A 22,555-nucleotide genomic window follows, 5' to 3' on the forward strand; every position below is an offset into this window, starting at 1 on the left:
CCTGAACATTGAAAAAACTGACCAACAATTGCAGGAGTGGCAAAAAGCATTCTAGCTATGAAGACAGTGGTGGCATGGCATATGATACGTGGAATGCAGATGGAAATATGATGATCTGTACCACAGGTGTAATTTTTATTAAAGCTTCCTGAAGTTGCTTTTTTGTGTGTTTCAGAAAAGACAAAAGTGGAACAGACAAGAAAAAAAGGCAAGAAACATAAAAGAGGAAAAGATGCAAGAAAGCAAGAATCAAGGCAGTAACTACAAAAGCAAGACAAAAGACTTTGCAAGTAGGACAGACTTCAGCAATGTGGTCTGAAAACTGCTCAGAGGTCAAATAAGCAAAGTGAAGTGCTCATTTCTCAAAGGAATCTGGAGAGGAGGTGAAGGTGAAGGGGAGATGGGGAGGCAAGTTGTTTTTTTTATTTTGGGGTTGGGTTTTTTTTTTAAATTATATAGATACACACACACAGTGCAAGCTTGTCTAAAGAAGTGGTACTACAGATGACAGAACTTACTCCCCTGCAACAAACGGAATACCTTGACCTCTCAACTAAATTAAGCATACAAAAGTGGTAAGAATAAAAGGTGCATGTAAAACCAGCAGCAATATTATGTTTGGCTTTCCAATACTTCTGCAAGTTACTGTACATATATTACATCACTATTATAGAAATGGCACAGCCTCAGACACTTTCCACATTTTATTTACATTTTAAGACTAACTTTAATCTCAATCACATATCCATACATTTCCTTTGTTTCACTAAAACTTAAATGCATGGTTTATTAGAACAAAGACTGTAAACAAATATTTGCCATGTCCGATACATGTAACACACAGGAGCTGCTTAACAGAAATTAATCCCCCCATTTTATAAATACAGGTATCAAAACAATCCTGAACATACTTTGTGACACTACTAGTAGTCGGCACCCACACCCTTGCAAAATTAAACAAGATGAGCAACGGTATTCACTGTACCTGCTACTTTAAAACAAATTTAACTGCAGCTCTTTTACTAAGCAAGATGGATAAAGCATGCCATTTATATTTTGCCTTCTCGAGAGATTATTTTCAGAAACATATATTATTCCACAGCAATCTGACACTTTCTGTCATGCTTTCATCTTGTAAAACCTGAATTCCAATTTTAGGCTATTTCAGGCTTATGCTTAAATGACAGTGCCTCGATAAGAGAAAAAAAAATAATTGTGCTGCCTTTTTCTCCCATAGTGCCTGAAAACATATTGGGCATACATATATTATATATATTCTTACAAATGTCCAGGTCATGTATACCAGCTGAAATTCTTTTAATGTGTGGGTGTTTGCATTGTGAGATTTAATCAAGACATTAACATGAGTAGAAGGTTGTTGTTTTAAGACAGAAGTTTGAGAATCAGCTAAAATTAATTGTTGTAAGTTTGTCCCTCTGGAGGTTGTGGAAGCTTCATATTTTCTTTGGACATCATTAGACGTCTTAGCTCTTGAAGTACAACTTTAATGCTATAAGAATTTTGCCATTTTGCTAACACTGGTATGCTCCGTGCATCCACCTGGAAAAAGAAGAGAGAGCTTTCAGTTATGATGAAATACAAAATCTCTACATAATTAACTGCTATTGACTTAACTGTTCTAAGAAAGGGTCCAAGCATTCCCTGACACTTTCTCTGTGGCATAAAGTCCCTGTGTTCATAAAATATTTTAAGGAAAACAATCATATACTTACACACAGATACAGATTCTGCAATAAGATCCATGCAGGTGGACCCTTCCATCTGTGCTGATACTAATATTAGTGAGAAGGAAAGGGGTGGGGGGGAGGAGGAGATCAGCAAACCGTTCACTGCAAAACTGGAGCTGTATCTTGTAAAATTTATTAATTTCTTTCAAATTACCCCCAAAAAAGAAAAAAAAGTGATCACCTTCATTATGCCAATATAGACACTTGGGTTTTCCTCAGTTCTTTAAAAGAACCTGCCACACAAGAGTCCATAGGATACCCTTCTAAAGGAAAATTTCCCTTGTTTTTCCTCTGCTACAAGTATCATTAGTATTTATTTCACATCCATACTACATGATGCTTTTGATACATCAAAAGTCACTATGTATACTAAGAAATGGCTTGAAATATTGAAATAACTCATTCATAATCTTTGGACATTTCTTAGTTTTTTGCATCCTTCTTACAGTAAGTCATCTTATGGAGCCGTGAAGATTACTGTACATCACTTACCAATCTGAATATGAACTGAAAGGAAAGGACATGGGACTTCTCCTATGCGTTTATAAAACCTGTGGGACAATTTACACAATTATATTATAACAGGGAGGTTTCCATAGGAAAGGCAGCAATTGAAAGTCAACTTGGGAATTGTTTTGGCAGCAGGTAAGTCCTGGCCACCCAGCCCCTGCAAAGAGGAACTTAATAAGACAGAGGGGCCTACAGCAGTGCAATTGCCCATGGGCAGGAGTAGGGCCATTGAATGCTACTGAATTCCACTGGCAGAGTAGCACAGGCAGCCCACATGGCTATAAAAGTGCTGGAAACCACTGCTTTATGATTTAGGCAGCATAAAACATCAAGAAGTTTCTTATCCCATCTTAATTAGGGCATACTGAAAGAAAAAACAACACTTGAATCAGAAATAAGAACGTTAAACACAGACATTTTACTTCTAAGATTGTCTGAAGTGAGGCTGTCTGTTTTCAAAACAGACAACCAGATTAAACTAAACCTTTCTGAAGGAGAAAACTGAGGCCAAGGTTTAACAACATGCTGGCTTGGGCAGCAATACTAACCCAATAAACTTCTGTTTCCTCTCACTAGGCACTTGTTCCTTTAACAGTGCTACTGCTAGCCCAGGTGAACCATGAAATGCATACATGGAGCTACCTTCTGACCTGAACTGATAGAACCCACCCAGTTTAAAAAAACACCTTGGAAAGAAGTCCCTAAGCAGGATCCTTGATCCAATTCACAGCTCAGCACTGTGAGCAGAACATTATTTGCGTCAAGAGAAATGCTTAGAGTCAGGTACCCCTTAAAGTCAGCAGAGCTGCCAAAGACAGCACATCATCAAACCACAGTATAAAAGGCAGTCAGATTACTTAGTAATAATTGCAAACATTAATAAATTAGGAAGAAAAAGAGCATCAAAAGGAAAGCTCCATTATGCAGCAAAATCATGACAGTTTAAAATACGTATGAGTGTATGAGCTAATACAGAAAGGTTTTGAAAGTAACACTGGTCAGACCATCACTGTAATTCCTGGACTACTACTACTTTTTTAAAGGTGCATTTGGTTTAACGTGGCAGATAAGAAGCAATATCAGAACAGAATAATCTTTGCAACTGTAAAACAGGTTCTCTTTTCTTAAAAAGCAGACTATTAGGTAAAACCACCAGTGAGTAAAAGTCTGATAAGAGATTGCCTGTTATCAAGTAGCAGCTTAAGTAAGGCATTATTTAGCCTGAATCTTTGTTCTGAGGTACCAAGCTCTTACAGATCTCTTCCTCTCCAATCCTTCTAGATAAGATTAGAGAAGGACACTCCAGAGTTTCTATCCAACAAGCTGGACCCAGCAAGCTAGGAACAACATGAATTCACTTCAAAAGTTAAAATAGTAAATATCACACTACTCAAAATTGTTCTCCATATAGAAAATGCCATGAGAAATGCACAAGACCACCGTTTTTCTTCATGGGGTCCTACAGAAAGAAGAAAAACTTCATGGTGGTTAAGTATTATGGCAACAGAAGGAACAAGGGCTCAGATCTTATGTTCACTTAGCATATACCTGCTGATGTTTAAAAGCTTATTTACTCCCTCTCACACACAGAAACACTTATTTTTTTGTTAATACTTCTCTGCAGCTAAGCTGACATCCTCTTCAATTTAGCAAAATGGAACAAAAAGTGAGAGTATTCCCTGAATGCTTTGGTGTAAGTCCTTTGGCAGGTCAGTAGTTTAAAAAATTGCCATGTTAGTCTGAATCACAATCCTTTCTACTAAAGTAGCTGTGGAGAGATCACATTACCTGTCACTGACCTGCATAAGAAAAAAAAAAAAAAAAATTCAGTAATTTCCCTGAGAAAAGTAAGGGGGAAAGAAGCCAGAGTAAATTACTATCAAGGACCAGGTAATGGTTGCAACAGAAGATTCCCAAACAGAGAAGATGTGCACTTGGGGAAGCACATATGATAATAAACTGTTTTAGAAGACTACTGGTAAACCAAGGTGGATAAGAAGAAAAAGGTAGGTTTAGTTTTCTTTCTCAAACCTACCAAAATCTAATATAATTATCTGTTCAGATAAAGACTGGGCTAGCAAAAAATGGCTGGAAAGGCAGTTGCTCTGGGACTCCCCAAATGAATGTCTATCTTCAGCCTGGCAATTCTGCTTTCATATCGTCTTCCTTCCCCTTGCTTCTCCTCTACTTTGCCTTTGTAGGTTCTCTCAAGTCTGGAGATCTGCCTCAGTTACAGCACACAGCACTCAGTCACCAGTGCTGTTCAAACAATGCAATTCTACACACACACTAGCTGTACTGGAATACAAGACCTGATCACTTAAAAGTAAGGTCCTCCAGCTTTTCTTTCTTGGCTGGGAATTTGTAACAACCAACTCACAGACTGTAAACCCTGCTTTAACAATGTTATGAATGTTTTCTGAGTAAAGACTGCTGCAACATGACATTTCCATTGCTGTTTATCTCAAGTGTCTTTTTTCCAAGTCACCAACTTTTTTCATGACATCTTGCAGCAGTAAAGATTTTGGCTCAGGTTTTGGTTTCTGTGTTGCAGAATTTATTTCCAAGTTTATGTGCAATAAATTCACTTTATGAAGAACAATGATAAGACATGTGGAAGAACGACACAAATGATGTTGAAATCACACAAAAGCATTAGGTAATATTCAAGTACACATCCTGGGACGCAGAGGGAGAAATTTCAAGGTCACATAAAAGCTAATAAAGCTGAAAACTCCAACCTGAAGACTATATTATTCAGGGTGTACACTGTTGTAAATCCTTAAACAATAGCAAGAGAAGTAATATGTATATAATGTATAATTTTTTTCTAAACAGTTGAAATTTAATAATTGTACACAATGTTGCAAAGTATTCAGTGTTTATAACGATCCCAATATCTTAACTTCACGAAGTAGCAAACTGCTTAGTCTACAATAAACATACTCAAAGCAGTAACTGGACAACAGTTTATAGGTTTACAGCTGACAGAGTCCCAAGTGAGTTTAAAGGAAACAAACATTTCCAGCCATAAACGGTATCTAAATGAACAAAAGTGATTGCAAATCCTGCAAGATAGACTGCTGAAGAGCGCTCCCACAGATGAAAAAAATCAGACATGCTCAAAAGACCATGGGAAAATAAATAGCATGTCAGAATGCAACCTGTGTTTTATCAATACAGGATACACAAGTCTCCAAGAGAAAAGACCCCACAGCATTAAGAATGATAACTTAAATGGAGTTTTACAACAGTGATGCCATTAGCACATAAAATAATTTTATCCAGCCCTACTTGGACTAGCTTTTCTGAACTTAGTACTCTAATTCTGTCTACAAACAGAGCAGCACCATAGGCAAACTGAAAAGCAGAAAACCACAAAAAACTAACTTGCAGATAGGAAAAGGAAGGCAACTTAAGAGGGTGACTCAGAGCACCTAAATTTAGTCTTTTGAGATAAAATACTCCTGAAGTAGCCCTCTCCTTTCCTGCACTATATTTATCGAACAGCAGTCTCTGGGATCCATGAAGATATGCTGCTGATGGAAAAGTTACAAGCAAAACTCCTCTCTCAGAATAATCAAACAGAAAGTCAATAAACTTGTAACTGTCAGTATTGATAAATTCATTACACGTGTGCGCTTTTCATGCAAAGCGTAAAGGGACTTGTAAGTCAAGAAGGTTGAGAACCACTGCCAACAAGGCAGTATGAGACTAGGTTCCTTAGAGCCCTGGTAACTCTAGCACATATCCATCTCCCCCCTCCATCATTCACACTCCAACTCAGCAGAAATTATCACCCTCTAAACTCATGCTGGGGGCCTACTTTTCCTCAGGTGTTAACTGTCACACATCTGTAAAGAGTACCTTAACTTTACATAAGTTTTGAGTAGTACGATAATACTGCTACAACAAACAATTTCGGTTGCTGTTTATCTCAGGTCTCTTTTCTGCAAGTCACCAACTTTTTCATGACGTCTATAAGCAAAGTGATCAAAAGCTGGCCACATGTCAAAAAACAGGGTGCATGCAGAAGCATCATGGATGGTAGAGCTTGTCTGAAGATGAAACCCTGTCATTCATTCAAAGAATGCAGCAAACAGCTTATGATCTATTAAATGAAAGACAGACACAAAGTGGCAGAGCAACCTGGAAGAAACAAGAAGGAACTAAAACATGAAGCAGCAACGTGAACTGTTCCAGTATGCTGAACATGCCCCCAGCCTATCTGACAAATTCTAGTGAGCCCAACACTAGTGAGCACAATGATGAAATAAGCTAAAATGCAAGATACCGGGACAATGGGCACATTAAAAATTACACAATAAATGTGGTTTAAATTCATTAGTTATGAAAATTATTTTCATTAAAAATACTATCTAGTCATATTTAAATCCATTAAAAAAAAAAGTTACGTATTTGCATAGCAAATCCTCCATAAAATATACTAGTTTATAGAACTGCTGGGGAAAAATTGAATGAAGGTTTTGTATAAGCTTATAAACTTATTAAAACCAAATTTTCCTGTAGCGATGACTGGATTTTAACAGTGCTTTTAAAAGTGCCAGGCAGATCTGTCACAGTATTCACGCTGTTCCTCAGCAAGCTGAGGGAGCATAGACTTCTCCAAAAGCTAAAACCCAGTAAACATGAGCCTTCAGGCTCTGCAAGTCTGAGATTCTGCTTCCAGAAACCAACACCTATACTCTCAGGCACGCACAGATGAAGCAATGAGCACATACTTCTTTACTGATTCAGAATAATACGTTACGATACAAGGGAGAGGTATGAAAATAGTATTATAAACATACCAAAAGCTCTGCTCCATTCCAAATTGGCAGCTTTTGCTAGTTACAACCTCTTAATAAACATATATTTAGGCAACAAGCCACAGTTGTGGTGAAGGGCAATGGCTAGTTTGTAGATTGCAATTTTAATAAGATCTTCAGGTAGAGTAAAATTGTTGGCTATTGCAAGAAGTACTTTCAAATTAATGTTAGATTATTTCTGAAGTGTTAGTGCACTGGCTTTGGATGGCCAACTAGTAGACTACCCTACCACCTACAACAGCACAGACAAACCCCTGAGAACATCTCCCTCTGCTACAGTCATTGAGATACTAAGCTTCATATTTCAGTACTGTTAATTACACAAATGCGAGTCCATCTTTCCTTTAAATCTTGCAAATTATTTAAAATCCAAAGATGCTCTCTGATTCATCTGTATTACCTTAAGCCAATTACTTTGCATTCACTAAAGACAAATGTACACACATACAATAATATATAATATTGTATTTCCTGCTGATATAAGTATATACCACTGTAAACGCAAGACAGCTCCCACGTCTTTCCACTGAGCAATGGGGTACCTTAGACTTACAGGATTAAAATACCTAGCGAATAATGGAGTAGCAAACTTGCTTGAGCTTCTGCCATTACTCATGTACGTGAACTCATCCCACCCTAAGTGTACGATCAGTGAAAGTAACTTACTGCAAATTGATCTTTAAAATGAAAGTCATTACCATCTATATCAAAAGATCTTAAGACTGAAGCTCAGAATCACCCTGGATTTGAATGAACTCAGTATAAAGGAAATAAGAGTTTGAATACATTATTCATTGTTCATTACAGTTCATTACAGGTGAGTTACTACATCCAGAGTGAGATTCATCGGGAATAACCTACAGTTTTAATTAACGGAAACATCAGATAGTTTGTAATACTCCTGTTACAATATGAATCTAATCCCCTCTTATAAGAGTATTACAAAGGAAATACCTACACACAGCTTAAACACTTAAGGTTTTTCTGTTCAAAACTAAAATCTTCAGCTTCACTTAAAAGAAACAACTGTTTCAATACTATAAATAATGCTCATCTCATTGATAAGCCACTAAGAACCACTAACATATTGTAAATACCTAAAGATTTGAAGTAGTAGACAACCAAAATTTTATTTAAACCAAGTACTTATATTGTAAAATTTAAATGTGAAAGCTCTGTCCAACATGCATATTCTCACCTGGGTTTTTCACAGAACTAATTTATAGTACAGATTAACAATATGGTTGATCTTACCATTTCAACTTACCATTCCATTGGAATTATTTATTCCATTCATATTAATTTTAGTTACAAATCTAACTGTAGGAGGTGCTTCTGGATATTTAGGTCCGCACTCTACTTTCAGACTGTATATTCTGTTTTCATAGTTTGTCTAGAAAGCAAAAAGACAGACTAATGCATCTTACTGAAAGCTGAGTATTAATAAATAAATTAAAAAAAACCAAAGCAAAGTCAAGAGGAATAAAGATCAAGAAACAGGAAATAATAAATCTGTTAATATTATGTATCAACTGATGGTCTTGGATTACTGATTGATATTGCACTGTTTTGGTTATATTGATTACTTGATGAATATGTATAAAATACACTACTTATTCACTATACCATACACAATTTTTAACAGAAAACAATTCTTTTTTTGATTCACATTTACTCTTATCCTTCCTACGCATCCGCATTCCCAAAACAACTCTGGCACAGGGGAGGTCTGAGAGAAAAATCAATAATCTTTAGGAAAATTACCACTTTTCCCTGTTAAAAAAAACCAAAACAAAAACCTAACACTGAGAAAAAAATGGAAATGGAGAAAGACAAAGATGCCAATAACTGAACAGTTAAGACACAACCAAGAACAAGATGAAAACAATATTTGCAAAAAACATATTCTGGAAGTAAATGACACTCCAGAAGATATCCAAGACTTCCATAGCTGAGGACTGCTTGGTTTACTAGAGGATTTATGAACTTTAACAGTAAAGTGACAGCTAGTTTGCAGGTAATGTCACTCCAAAGTGCAAATATATTTTGAGAAAGTCCAATTAGAAATGAATACAGTTCTATTCTTTTTTAATCTTGTCAAGTAGGTCATGCACAATAAAAAGTATCAGTGGCTTTGCTGGTCACTGATGCTCATACCTCTGCTCCAAAAGGAAAATAAACCCAGTTTCTATACCTGTCTTTCCACTGGCATGACAGATATAGCTAACATAAACCAAAAGCAGTAACATGCCTCTGAACTTTCTAGAAACACCATCTTTAAGCTCTTCTGCATCAGCCAGTTGTCATTCTCTCCAAGTAAAAGTATCAACCATGCAGTCAAGTTATCAAATAACAGTCCACTCTGTGGTCATTTAAAAGGCAGAGTGGAAGTCGGACTACTGAAGCACCCTAACTGTGTCCTATAATTTCGAGAAGACACAGAGACTGAGCAGCGAGTCAGAAAGAAACAAGGCGAAGCAGGACATCCTTTGTTAGAAAAAGGGTTTTCTATTATTCTTTACTGTTAAAAAGCTAAAGGCCAAATAAAAATAACCTTGTCCTGCTACAGGTAACATAGCTGCTGCCACAGCAAGAAAAAATAGTAACAAAAATTCTCGTTATTCACTCAGATAAAACAATCCATTTCCCCAGTGTTGCTATCAGTTATAGTGAAATAGGTCAAAATGTATAGACACTGCTCACAACTCTGAAAAAAAATCTTAAAAACAGCACTCATTCTCATTCCTTTATACTTATCCAAGTGGCTTCTCAATTTTGCTCAGTTTTTCAAGTTGCTGTTTTACTGCAAGCCAAGTACCTCCTGGCCAGCTCTCTAAAACACCTAAACCACCATTTTTTGGGGGTCAGAAAAATGTTTCCTTTAATCCAAAACAAATCTTCCCCTCCTCCTTCCTTGTTGGTTCACCTTTCAAATGAAGCAAGAAAAAAACCTGATAAGCAATTTTTGTACAGCTCTAGAGAAGCCATGTATGTGAAGAACATCATGCTGTGGACAGCATTAGCAACTTTTCCTGTGTTCTGCCTAACTGCACACTGTCTACATAACTCAGCCAATTCCAAAACCACTCATCTTCTACAAACCCTGAAACTGGATATGCAATTCTTCTCAAAGTGCCACCACTGACTTGGGAGCTGGTGGTTTTCACTTTCTACAATCCCCACATACTGCAAGTCATTCTAACACCAAGACTGCATGTCCCTGAAATGGCCCAAACTATTACTTGCGTGCACTCTTTCACAAAGAAAATAAAATGACAGCAATATAAATTGATCAAAATTAAAAGTACATCCCAGGTTGGTTTGTTGTTGCTGTTTTACTTTTAAAATATATGAGCTCCTACATAATAATCACTCCTTTCAAAGATGTGTTAAGAATCTACCTCAGGTTGCACCAGAAACCAGTCACAGGCAGTTCTGGAGACTGTTTGGAGAGTCAGGGGGACACTACTTTATTTAGTTCACATTTGCAAGTTATTTTCAAAACCCCTAAGACGACAAACTTTCTTCAAAATGTATTCAAACACTGATTCCACAGAAGCTAGTATCCAAAATATACTGTAATTATGTTTGCATTTTCAACTGGTTCTCTCTCAAATGCACCCAAATCTTAGGAGCTCAGCACAATTATGCACATGTTCAAAAGAGTCTGCTACAAGTTGCAACAAACTGACTTCCAAAAGGAGCTTGAATTACACTGAATTTAACTCTGGAACTGTGTTACTCTGGAAGACATCTTCACTGAGGCCAAGTTCTGATCTCTGTTCTTGTCTGGGATAGTTCTTCCAATAAGCCCTACAGCACTGAAGGACACACAAGATAGTAACCTCATGTTAGCAGTGAAAGATATACGCTAACTTCTGTCTAACTTAAAGCTACTTGAGGTATACTCATTTAAAGTTCTCATTTACACATTGATCTTTTGAATCGTATTTAACTTATAAGAAAGCATGCACGAAAGTCAAGTAAAGATGTGTCCATTCACATCTGATGAGGCTTATACCCAGACACAAGAGATGATTATTTCTCTTGCAGGTTTTATCAGTCTAGATGACACCCTACAGAACTGAAAAGGTCAGAAGGATTTGAACTTTGTGTATATATTTTATCTTATTAGTGGGAATTAAAAACTGTTTGATCTTTAGGCATGATTCCACTGAAATGCATAAACTGCTATTACTGAATGGACTATTTGATAGACCCTGTGAAAGTTGAAAATATATTGCTAGTTCACTACAAAACTGAAATTACCAGGTACACATGATACACTGTGGAAAGATAGTTACCCTATTTATTGCACTATCACTGACTGTACACTTACATGCAGTAATGGTGGAAATACAGAGTAAATACATGCCTAGCTCTGTAATAAGTCTCAAATCACAACTGGCTTATACAGACAGCTGCAGAAACATTTACTAGGGGAGGCTAGCCTCAAAACACTTACTAATATGCCAGGAAATGATGAATTCTAACATGAATATACAGTGTTTCTACAACTTTATACATTGGATTTTAACCAATTCCTTTACACTGTAGCAAAGTAACATTTTTGCATTTTGTATGGCCTACAAACTTAAGAAAAACGTTTTCATTCATCACACTTACCCTTGGTGGCCCAATAATCATTCCTGTCCATCTGGTGAGTGTCATATCTTCATCATCTTCAAGGCCCCAGCTTACTGTACCATCACCCACTCCTTTCTGCCCTTCTTCAAGTTCTTCCAACAAGCGAAAATTACGAGGTACCTTAACTAGAGAAAAGGGAAGAATGTAATTAATACTGCTCACATTAAGGAAAAGGTAAAGAATTTAATTGCTTTTCTATGTCATGCACTAGCAACTGTTGAATATACTTTCAAAGCCAAGCAAATATTTCCTGCATGAATTTATTTAGCACTCAAATTGTTTTGAAGCAACTAACCACTTCACTGGAAGCTAGGTACTACCAAGTGGCAGCAATACAAACTATAAAAGAGGAAATAAGAGAGCTCTCTTTAGTTTGCGATGGCCTAATTCAGATTCTCTCTCTCAAGCACAGTACTGTTTAGACAGTGAATTGATTTTGAACTGTACTGGCTCAAGTTCTACTCAACTAGAATCCACATAAAATTGATATGGCAAATTCCCTCCAAAATAAAGAACGCAACACTTAACACAAATGATCTTAATAAATGCAAACTGTAAAAGACTGAAATATTTTCACTTGATTTCAATTTAAAAAAAAACCCAAAACCTAAACACTAATATCTGAAAACAAATTAAAAATCAAGTCTTTTTTAATCTAGTGATTACTATTCCCACTTAACACAGAAAAAAAATAAGAAGCACAGAAACACTGATTAAGTTGTTAGAGAGAGATAATGACATATTCACAACAGAATATAAACTTGTACCGCCTCTAAAGTGAGCCAAGTATTATTCACTTACTGAACTATAATTACTGGATTTTGATTATTGTACATGGAAACAGACAGATATTGGTAGGCATTAAACAAATGGATGCTTAATTGTTTTACATCACAGAAGCTACAATGGTATTTCAGAACTGATGTAGGGAACAAAGCTAACTAACACTTGTGCATGCAATCATGGCATGCTTTTATTTTCAAATAAAATATGCACTGTGATATAGTAGCAATATTACAATAAAATTTAAATTTTCTTATAGCTGCTTACAGCTATATGTTTTTTCTTATAGCTACTTACAGCCATAGTGTTTTCCATCATTTTTACTAGAGATCTTTTCTTGTACTGGAAGAATCCAGGCACTCTATAAAATGAAACTCTATGACTGGGTACATACAAAGTTGTTAGCAAGGAGTACATGCTATGCAAATTTGAAAAAGATGGGGGTCAGAGAAAACTGTTTTTCGTATCAGTTATTTAGTCACTGGGATTTCAGGTCTTACATTACCCTACCCTGTATTCCAAGCCATCTCTATGCAGAAAATTAAGACCAATAATATAAAATATGATTATTTAGTCAATACATATGCATATGGACCAGTATAGATAAACATACCCTTCCGCAACTATTCAAATAGCTTATGTTGCATAACTACAGTTTCTCTTAAGCCGTATTTAAAACAAATTTTTTTCTTTTTAAATAACACAGACTAGGGAGAGGCTCCTAAAAATTGCAGAAATTGTTATCTCCTAGTTCTCCAAATTCATGGGGAAAAGCATTAAGAGTACAGTATCAGGACAGTGCAAGGAAATTAAATCACTCATGTATGGCCTCACCTTCCTTCCTGCTTTGGTATTGTCACTCATCTGAGCCCATAATGAGCTACTTCAGCTTGCTAACTGAGCAGAAAATTATACATTTTCGTTAGTCTCCTGGCAGCTTAACAAACCAGCCCAGCTCTGACAAGTACTAGCATGAAAGGGCAGCCATTGCAGCAAAAACTCAGATAACCTCAATGTAAAAATATGTTTTAATGGAATTAAACCACTCTGGAAGCTTAATTTCACAGATAAGAGTTCACATACAATTACCTGAAAGTACTAGCACAGCAAACCAAGGAGCAGGTCATTTCTCAATACTTTAGCATAGATCCTTTTAAAAAGCTTAATTGAAATTCATTTGCCTGTTCCTCTGGTCCCATCCTGACTTGTTATTAACCCTAGAACTGTACATTTACATATCTAATTCAGACTAGAGGTGAGAACTGACAATCAGGCTTCTATCACATTATAGAGCACAAGGTTTTTACTTCTGTGCCAGATTCATACATGCTCTGGAAAGGAGTCTACCAGTGAAAAGCCAATGCTAATATTAAAAAAAAAAAAAAAAAACCAGCAGGATAAACTTCTACTAAACTTCTTGTTTTGCATTACATGACTAAACAGCTTCTAATTGGTACGGGGGGCCTCAAACAAAAAACCAAACACAAACAACCCCCACCCCCAAAACCCATGTATTCTAGCATCCAGTCGTTATCTTAAACTTCTCTAACAGCTTAAATCCACCATTTCTCAGAATTCTTGCTCTGACTGCAGAGCTCCTGATTTATAGTCGACCTCTTTAAAAAGCACATAAAGGACAGTAGCAAACAGGCTTTAAGTTTATTTCTGATCACCTGCCATCATCTTTCAGTGCAGCTGAGATGACCCAACTGTTCATTGCCAGAAGAAGTTCCATGCCTTCTCCCAAAACTCTGTTGCTCTTGCACTAACCAGGCTCCTCTATTAGCCAAACTGGCACATTAATTTTGCAAAAAGCTGTTTTTCCTTTAGGCAAAAATCAAATCCAACCAGTTATTCAACTGAACTGACTCAGGAAGAAAGATCAACAAATGCCAGAGCTGACTGCTGTGTCTTTCAGTGTCTTCGCAAAACCGTGGGTGTGGGGATGAGGGAGCTTTTTGTGGCAAAAAGCCATTGGACTGGCTCAGTTGTATCGTAAAATTGTACTCAACACACAAAACTGTAGGAGATGACAGTTACTACAAAATAACAACCTCTTATGACTAACTGTCCTGTGTTCATCACATTTTTTCCACTACGTTTTCCACTACGTCTGTGCTCACTAGTTCCCCTAAATGCCCAAGGGGAGTAGTGAAGGACTTGGGAAACCTCCAGAACATCTCCATAAATTAATTTAGATCTGCTCTGAAGAAGAGACAAAAACATCTGACAGCATCTCCCCACACTAACATTCCTATCAGCACTAGAACTAGGTAGCAAAACACTGCTCTGAAGTTAAAAACAAGAGTCAAAACACCTAATTTAAAAAAAAAAACACAACTAAACAAGCAAAAAAAAAAAAAACCTTACACCATACCACCCTACTGAGATTCCAACCTATGAAAAAACTCCCAGGAAAAAAATATGTTAGTTTTCAACTAAAACTGGATAAATTCAATTTTGTATGTTTGAATGTATCAACTCTTTGATACATTCAAACAGATTCCCTTTCAGAAACTTACACAGTCCTACTGTGTAGGAGTTGGGGTTCACCAAAAATGATGGCATAAATTAAGATGAAACCACTATTTCATAAAAGCACTTCTATATTTAAGGTACTTAGTTCACTTAGGCAAACATATTACAGTCCTTTATTTAAGAGTTCATAGGAAAAGCACAAGATCTTTCTTTTTATACAATTCTATATTTAAAATTTTGGCAACAACCTCTCCCACCCTATTTCCAAAGAGATACCCTGATTTGTCAACGGACATCAGAGGGACAGAGCAACAAGCTGTGCACATCTTAATTATGAATGTCTACTAGAGTTTTCCATCACAAGGGATTACCAGGCCACTATTTCCTAGCTTGCAAAACAACCCAAACAAACAAACAAAAAATAAAAATTAAAAAAATAAATAAACAAACCAAACCAAAACAACAACAACAACAACAACAAAAACAACCAAACCAAAAAAAACCCCCAACAACAAACAATCAAACCCCAAAACCCCACTAAGCTGCTTCTATGTCCCTGGCACATATGATTAATGTTTCATCCTCAATACTTCAAACTTCAATTGAAGTCACTATTGGATGTTTTGTTAGAAAACCATTGTTGATAGATTTCTGACAAGTGGCATGGAAATTAAATTTAAAAATTAACACAGTGGGTAAGAAAAACCCCAACCCTTACTTTAGAATTACAGTCTTACAAACTACCAGCAAAGTGAATTGGAATTAAATGCTACTGCTGTCCTGAGCCTCCACTCACACACTTGTGCACAGTACTGCACTCTACATGTTTGCTTTGGTCATGCTATAACCTTTACACCATACAAATCTGCCTATCTTGAAGAACAAAATATGTGTACAAGACTGCACCTTCTTTCCAGTAAGCAAGAACTTCTATCTAAGATCAGGTAATGATGGTCTGGGTCTTTTGGAAACTAGGTTTGGTCCTAGCACGAAGTAAAAAATTCTTGCTATTTCATGTATTCCAGAGGGCACAATTGAAATTATATGCTAACGGCACATACACAACTTGCAGTTTTGTCTCTAATCCAGACAATACAATTCATCAAATTGCTAAAAACTTTGAAATATTCCTTAATGGAATCTGAATAAGAATCAGTATTTCATTTACAGAATTTGGACAATGAAACAACAACCTTCTGTTCTAGTTTGCAGCTCATCAGCAACAGGAAATTACAGAACCCACCCCCATTCTTCAGTTGCCTCCCAGACCACAGGTGTACCTTCTGGAACAAGTAGTGGCAACTGACGAGAGAAATGCATCTAGCCTTTCACCACCACGGGCCTGCCAAATATTGTACTTCCCAATTCCGCTTGCTGATGGGACCACTAACCGGGTTCAGACAAGTGCAGACAGGTTATTTTTACTCCCTGTAACAGGCATCCTCAGCTAAAACCTCTCACTTCCAAGTGAAGGGGATTAAAGCAGTCATGAGATTTTATCACTGGCAGAGCTGGAGCAGTGGTAAACTCCACGCAGTAGGCTGTGATTAGGTACAGCAATGCACCAAGCACAGCTATTTGCAATGATGGACTAAGGCTCTCTATGTGAAAATATAGCTGGATTCATCAAGATTTAAAAAACAAAAAAAACCCACACACACAAAAAAAAAAAAAAACACAAAAAACCAAAACCAAAGCAACCTGCCCTCCAACCTCCTTGCAGTTGATCTGCAAAGCTTACCTCACTATGGATTTTAATGACAAATACCTCCTGATACCCCAAAACAGCAGACAGGAACCGTCAAACACTATTTACCAAGTCTTCACAAAGCTGAAGTAAACATATCTCACTTAAACAAACAACACCCACTCATGCTTACATACACCAACACTTTTTCATTTGTAAATTTAATCATGAAACTGAACTACAGAAACTGGTAACTATTAGAAATCTGTGAAATTAACAGCAAATTTAATACCTTTGAACAAAGAGAAAAGAATAAAAGCAGAATCAGTAAATACTTAATTTAAGTAGGAGGGTCTACTGTCATACATATGGAGCTACTTCAGACATCACATTCTAAACCATCAAATTAATAGAAGCAAGTACACTATCCCACAGGACAAGAAAAGAAGTTACAGCTATGCTTTTATTCAGAATCTGCATAACCTGAAAAAATATCGGCAAAAAGGAGGAATCTTCAGTATCCTTTAGTAGCACCAACAACTTTCAGTGGAGCAATAAAGGGGAATTGCCTGGATGGGCCTGCTCTTGCTAGTTTGTCAAGACACAGTTCCACAGTTGGTAATGCCAGATCACCCACTAGCACAGAGATTTAATCAGCATCAAGACAGAACACACAACTGCACTCTGTCAAATCTGATGGAGCACAACCAGCTACACTAAATCACGTATTTAAACAATTCAAACGGACACAGTCCTTCAAATACAGTTGGAAGTCCAAGCTCCCTGCACATCAAATGATTCTTTGCCATTTAACAGGCAAGAGCGGGATAACCTATGCTTTAATCTTCTCCCTGTCACTGATAAAAGGGAACCATAACCCTAACTTTTCATAGATTGGCTCAGAGCCTGAAGTGTGAGGTTCTCTGTTATATTCAAAACTATTTTTTATAATAATTTCCTATTACAATATCCATACCAACATTCAGTTTCTCTTAAAATCTTCCTTAGCTCTTGGCTTCATCACTCCTGAAAGTTACAAGGAGCCTTTTACCACCAGAGTTATACCAGCACACCCCATACTGCCAGCACACTCCCCAACACAGCTATAAAACCAAACCTTAATATGTACCCAAGAACAAGTTATATCAGTAAATTATATATTAACACAGCTAGAATACTGCCAGGGATGCTATTCTTCCTGATTGAGATAGCTATGTCAGGAAAAGTCTGTAACATAAACAATTTTGAATGTATGAGTTCTCTTTTGCCCCCTGACTTCCAGCTAATGGAAACTGAAAAAATATGTATAGCGTGGTAATAAAAACTCTCAACCCCCATTTAACAGTTTCAGGCTGGCAGAAAAATAAGTATTTTTTTAATGACAGGGAAGGAGGGAGGGTTGTCAGCCTTGCAAATTCTAAGCCATAATACAATTTCTCCTGGGGCAGGGAGGGGAAGAAATAAAAAATTCCAAAGAGAAACCCATAGAAAATAACAGGTTCCTTTCAGCCTGAACAATTCAGAAGTCATCTTGCTCTGGACAAAATAAAGCAAGAAACTGAAATACTGTACTAAGAAGATAAAACAAGCAATGCCTTAAATAGGCCCTGAAATGGGCAATACATAACAAAGAGAGGGAAGAGGGCTAGGGCATGAGAAATGCTAACATTATATTCTGGCTGAAAAAAATATTCCCATGGAATTAAATTTTTGGAAGACACGCTTGTCTGGAAAAACTATTTTTAAAAAAAATTATCTATATTTTTGTTTGCCTATCCTATTCACATCACATACTCTTTTGCCTAGTAAAATATTCTGCAAATATGCACAAAAAAATGGTTGACTATCAGGAACCTACTATCAAAAAGTATTACCAGGTTCACTGTAATTACATTGTAATTATCTGAGATGGATCACAGTAACATGGCTCCAAAACCCACAATTACTTCTAGTAACTTGCCTATTAACGGAGCTGGACATGGCAGTTTTGTCTACAAAAGAACTTCATCACCACCGTTAGTAGTGCAATGCAGCAATTAAATAGTGAACTTTTCTGTTGTTTTAAATCAAGAATGTTACTACACACATAGTAAAAGCACTGTTTCCAATAACCAAGAAAACAACATGATTCTTGTTCAATGCAAATAGACATTTTCAGTAAAAAGCAATAGATTTTTTTCCAGTAGCTACAAAGCATCCAGTTGCTGCTGCAGAACTCAATCTGTGAATCAACCCAACCATGTGCTACCGAATGCACAGCGAGCCTGCACTGAGAAAACTGTACCTTCATTAAATTGGTTTGACACATTTTGATATTTCTGTTAGTTGAAACTTCTGCTTTCTTAGAATTACAGGTACGTCCCAATTCTCTGAACTGCTTTCCAATCAAGTTTCGATGTACTTCAGTAAAATTAAAATGCAGAATTTATGTAGTATTTATAAAGCTACATTTACTATATGCTATTTTTCTCTACTTTTTCTTCAGCAAGTATGTTCCAAAGCAATGAAATTCGGGCAATAGAACATGCTGCATTAACAATTTTGAGTTTAAATTGGGAAAATACTATGTTATCTTAAATGGTGAAATGAAGGTATGTAGCAGCAATATGTGGTCCATACACATCGGTCAGGATGGTGAGTAAGGCACCAAGCAATTCTAGCGTGTATGGATGAAACATCCATATAATGCAAGTATATCTTCTACAGGAACATTCCAGTTATCACTGATTCTGTCACATAAAACCAAATAGATGTGTTTTTATCAATGATAACATTACAGAAGGACTTCATTAAAGCCAGCCAGTACAGATAGATGACATAAAAAGGCAAGACATAACAGAAACCCCAAAGCACTGTACTTCCAAAATTAATCATGGGCTACCCCTCAAAACCAACAGTGATCTTGAATGCTTTCTTCTCCATTTTGCTAGTGTCTAAAGTATGCATTGTGTCAGATCAACTGAACAGTGTCTTGTCATTACCATCTGCAACTGGCAAAGCTGTAAGCAACAGCAGTTCAGATCTGCAGACTCATGAAGACTAACTAACTAAGCTGACTTGCGGAAAATTTCTAGGAATAGAAGTTCAAGAAGAAAAAGAAGTCTGACATAATCAGGTAAAAATCCATTTCCATGTTCAAATGAAATTATTCATCCCAAAAGAAACAAACCAACCAAGATGACTAACTTTAGGAATTAATAAGAAAAAGAGGTGAGTAGTAGGTAAGTTTTCACAGCTCAAGCAAATAGATATACATCAATGAACATGCACAGAGCAAATGGCCATTTATTCAATGTGTTCAATGTTTATCATAATTTAGAGCCAGTTTTGCCACAATCATAAGCATTAGAGAACTGCCATGTCGCAAGACTAAAAGAAATTGTACTCAGAGCTGGTAAGAACTGAATGGGCTATTCCACCTCTTTGCAGGACTAAAATTTATATATATATATATATATTTATGTAAAACATGATGTATTTGACTATGTAGGAGCACTGTGACAGGTTAACTTCTTTTGCCTTTTACAATGTTTAAAAATAAAAAAAAGTGAAAGCAGACAGGTTGGAAGACTTCAAGGAGGAGCTGCAATTCTAGGAACTACATTGAAGTTAAAGCATGCATTTCACCAGTTTTGGGTTTTCATTTTTTTCTTATGAAACTTTTTCTTATGTCACTTGCTGAGGAATACTGCCCAGCAGGATCCAAGAAATAGTCACTGCAGTATGAAAGCTATAAACCTTCATCTTCAAACCTACCTTTTGGTTAAAACTAACTAAAATAATATTCCTTTTCAGAATTACATTGGTGATAATTTCTATTTATTTCACTTAAGTGAAATCTTACATTTGTTGGTATCTTAACAGACACAGTTGAGAACTAAAGTTAGGCTGCATGAAAAGAACTTCCATAGGAATTTCCTTTATATTAGAGTCTAGCCACTGCCATAAACATTCTCTATATAGCTTACACTAAGAAGGCAGCTAATGAGAAGTGTTAATACAGCAGAAGCCTCAGTCTTTTATTGCAACGCAGCATGCACATTTTGGCTGACAAGAAAAGGTCCGGAAGGTTGTAGGGGTATTTATATCGGTAGGGTAGGGCATAAACACTAGCGTTTAAAAAAACAGTCATTTCATTGAAGACAGAACACATGCACGTAAGATTTTCCCCCCTTACTTTCAATTTCATTATGCATATTCAGAACATTAAGACACCATCACTTATCTACTAGCAATAATAATTGAAAATTATACATTTTAAACATAATTATATTTGCATGTTGACCTGTTTCTTCAGTAGTAGCTCCAGTTGCACTGTGTTAAAATTTTCATTTAATACAACTTACACTGCTCCATCTCATACTCTGGGTTCAGCTGCCAAATACAGTACAACACGTCTTCAGAGGAAAACAGAACTTACTTTATACTTGGACATTTAGAGGCAGGCAGATTACTAACCTGGAAAGGAAAGGCCATAAGCACAAGTACGGTCCCCTACCTATCAGCTCCCACTTTCAAGGCCGGGCCCACCTCAGAAGCATTTGGTGCTATCCAATTCTTTCATTTACCTTTCACATACCTCTTAACAGCTGCACTCGCAAAATAGAAAATGTAGTATATAGTGATGGACAGCCTCGCAGGGAAGGAGAGGTGGTAATACCAGTTTGCCATACAAGGTTCCAGCTTACATTTAATTAAAAAAAAAAGTGTATTTAGACACCAGAAAATCATAATAAATCTTTCAATATATGAACAATATTAAAGTTTATTAAGTTTATTTATTTTGGTTAGTGGGAAGAAATTAATTTCTATAGATCTAGGCATCAGTAGCTGGGATGTCATAAACACATATCTGATTTACAAACACATCTTAAAATGGCTTAAACCACAAATCTTGATGCTAGAGTAACAGATCTCAGCATACCAAAACTGCAAAAGCAACATCAGTTTATTCAATGTGTTTCAGTTGGTTTCACAGTAAGAACGAGACCTCAAACTTGACTTCTCCAGCAGAGTGAGCATTCCAAATATATAACTTTGTAGGAAAAAGTCTGTGCTATTTTAGGTTTTATTAATTATGGGTTTAAGTGTGAGAAATTACTATCAGAACAAATAGCTCCATTATCAAGGCATCTTCACCTAAGTCCTCCCTTCTTTTCTCTTATCCTACCTCTCAGGTAATGCGAATGAAGTGAGCTAACTGTTCCTAGTAATTTTGTGTTCTACCAATTCTGTTCCATAATTCATCAGATTATTTACTGAAGGCAGCCATGTGGACAGGGCTCTTCCTGTGACAGTCAACATCCTCCAGGAAAATACTGTATCTGTTTAGTTTTTATTCACTTCTAACCATGCTCACAGCCAATCCTCTTTCCCCTCCTTCCCTGCTCTCCACTGTCACTCTTTTCCCCTTTCTCACCTTTCTCAGAGGAGCAGCAGAGGGAGATGCGGCTGCTATTAACTACCCGATTCATCAGAGCTGCTCCACTCTCTGACCAGCATCCATGGAGAAGCTATTTCTCACAAATCCCGGCAGGTTTTTCCCGTTCTGCACCACCTCTCCTGACCAAGGCTTACGCCTCACTGAAAACCTCTATTCCTCACGCCCCAAAGTTCAACTTCCAAATGCCTTCTTCACTCTCCTGATTTTTCACGTAGCAACAATACCCTAAACGTCCTAAAGTTGTACAAGGTACAACAGTAAAGAAATGTAAGAGCCGTCGTATGTGAGCAGTGAGCAGAAGCACACTGAGCTGTTTAAGACTGGGTATGTGCACACACAGATTATAGTCCTGATCTGAGACAAACTCCAGCTGGACTCAATATTGTTAGCAAAGATGCAACAACAGTTACAGTTTGTTTCACACTGTCTT

At 36.8% G+C, this 22,555-nt stretch overlaps 1 protein-coding gene across 5 annotated transcripts in view; it reads right to left on the reverse strand.

Annotated features, from left to right (window-relative positions):
- Window positions 1-689: 689 nt before the first annotated feature.
- The window catches only part of UBE2V2 (ubiquitin conjugating enzyme E2 V2), a 29,612-nt gene continuing 7,746 nt past the window's right edge, over window positions 690-22,555 (reverse strand). For 2 of the 5 annotated variants that reach the window (XM_074819613.1, XM_074819618.1), the window contains 3 exons: window positions 11,714-11,859; window positions 8,355-8,480; window positions 690-1,560 (listed from right to left, as the gene is read on the reverse strand). In XM_074819613.1, coding sequence (XP_074675714.1) covers window positions 1,414-1,560; window positions 8,355-8,480; window positions 11,714-11,859 — 419 coding nt within the window. In that variant the 3' untranslated portion in view covers window positions 690-1,413. Of the gene's footprint in view, window positions 1,561-1,774; window positions 1,794-2,240; window positions 2,300-8,354; window positions 8,481-11,713; window positions 11,860-21,261; window positions 21,366-22,555 lie in introns of those variants that run through there. The other 3 variants (XM_074819635.1, XR_012622620.1, XR_012622621.1) reach the window with 3 other exon arrangements.

The sequence above is a fragment of the Strix aluco genome, chromosome 1, assembly GCF_031877795.1.
Source record: "Strix aluco isolate bStrAlu1 chromosome 1, bStrAlu1.hap1, whole genome shotgun sequence".
Taxonomy (NCBI): Eukaryota; Metazoa; Chordata; class Aves; order Strigiformes; family Strigidae; genus Strix; species Strix aluco.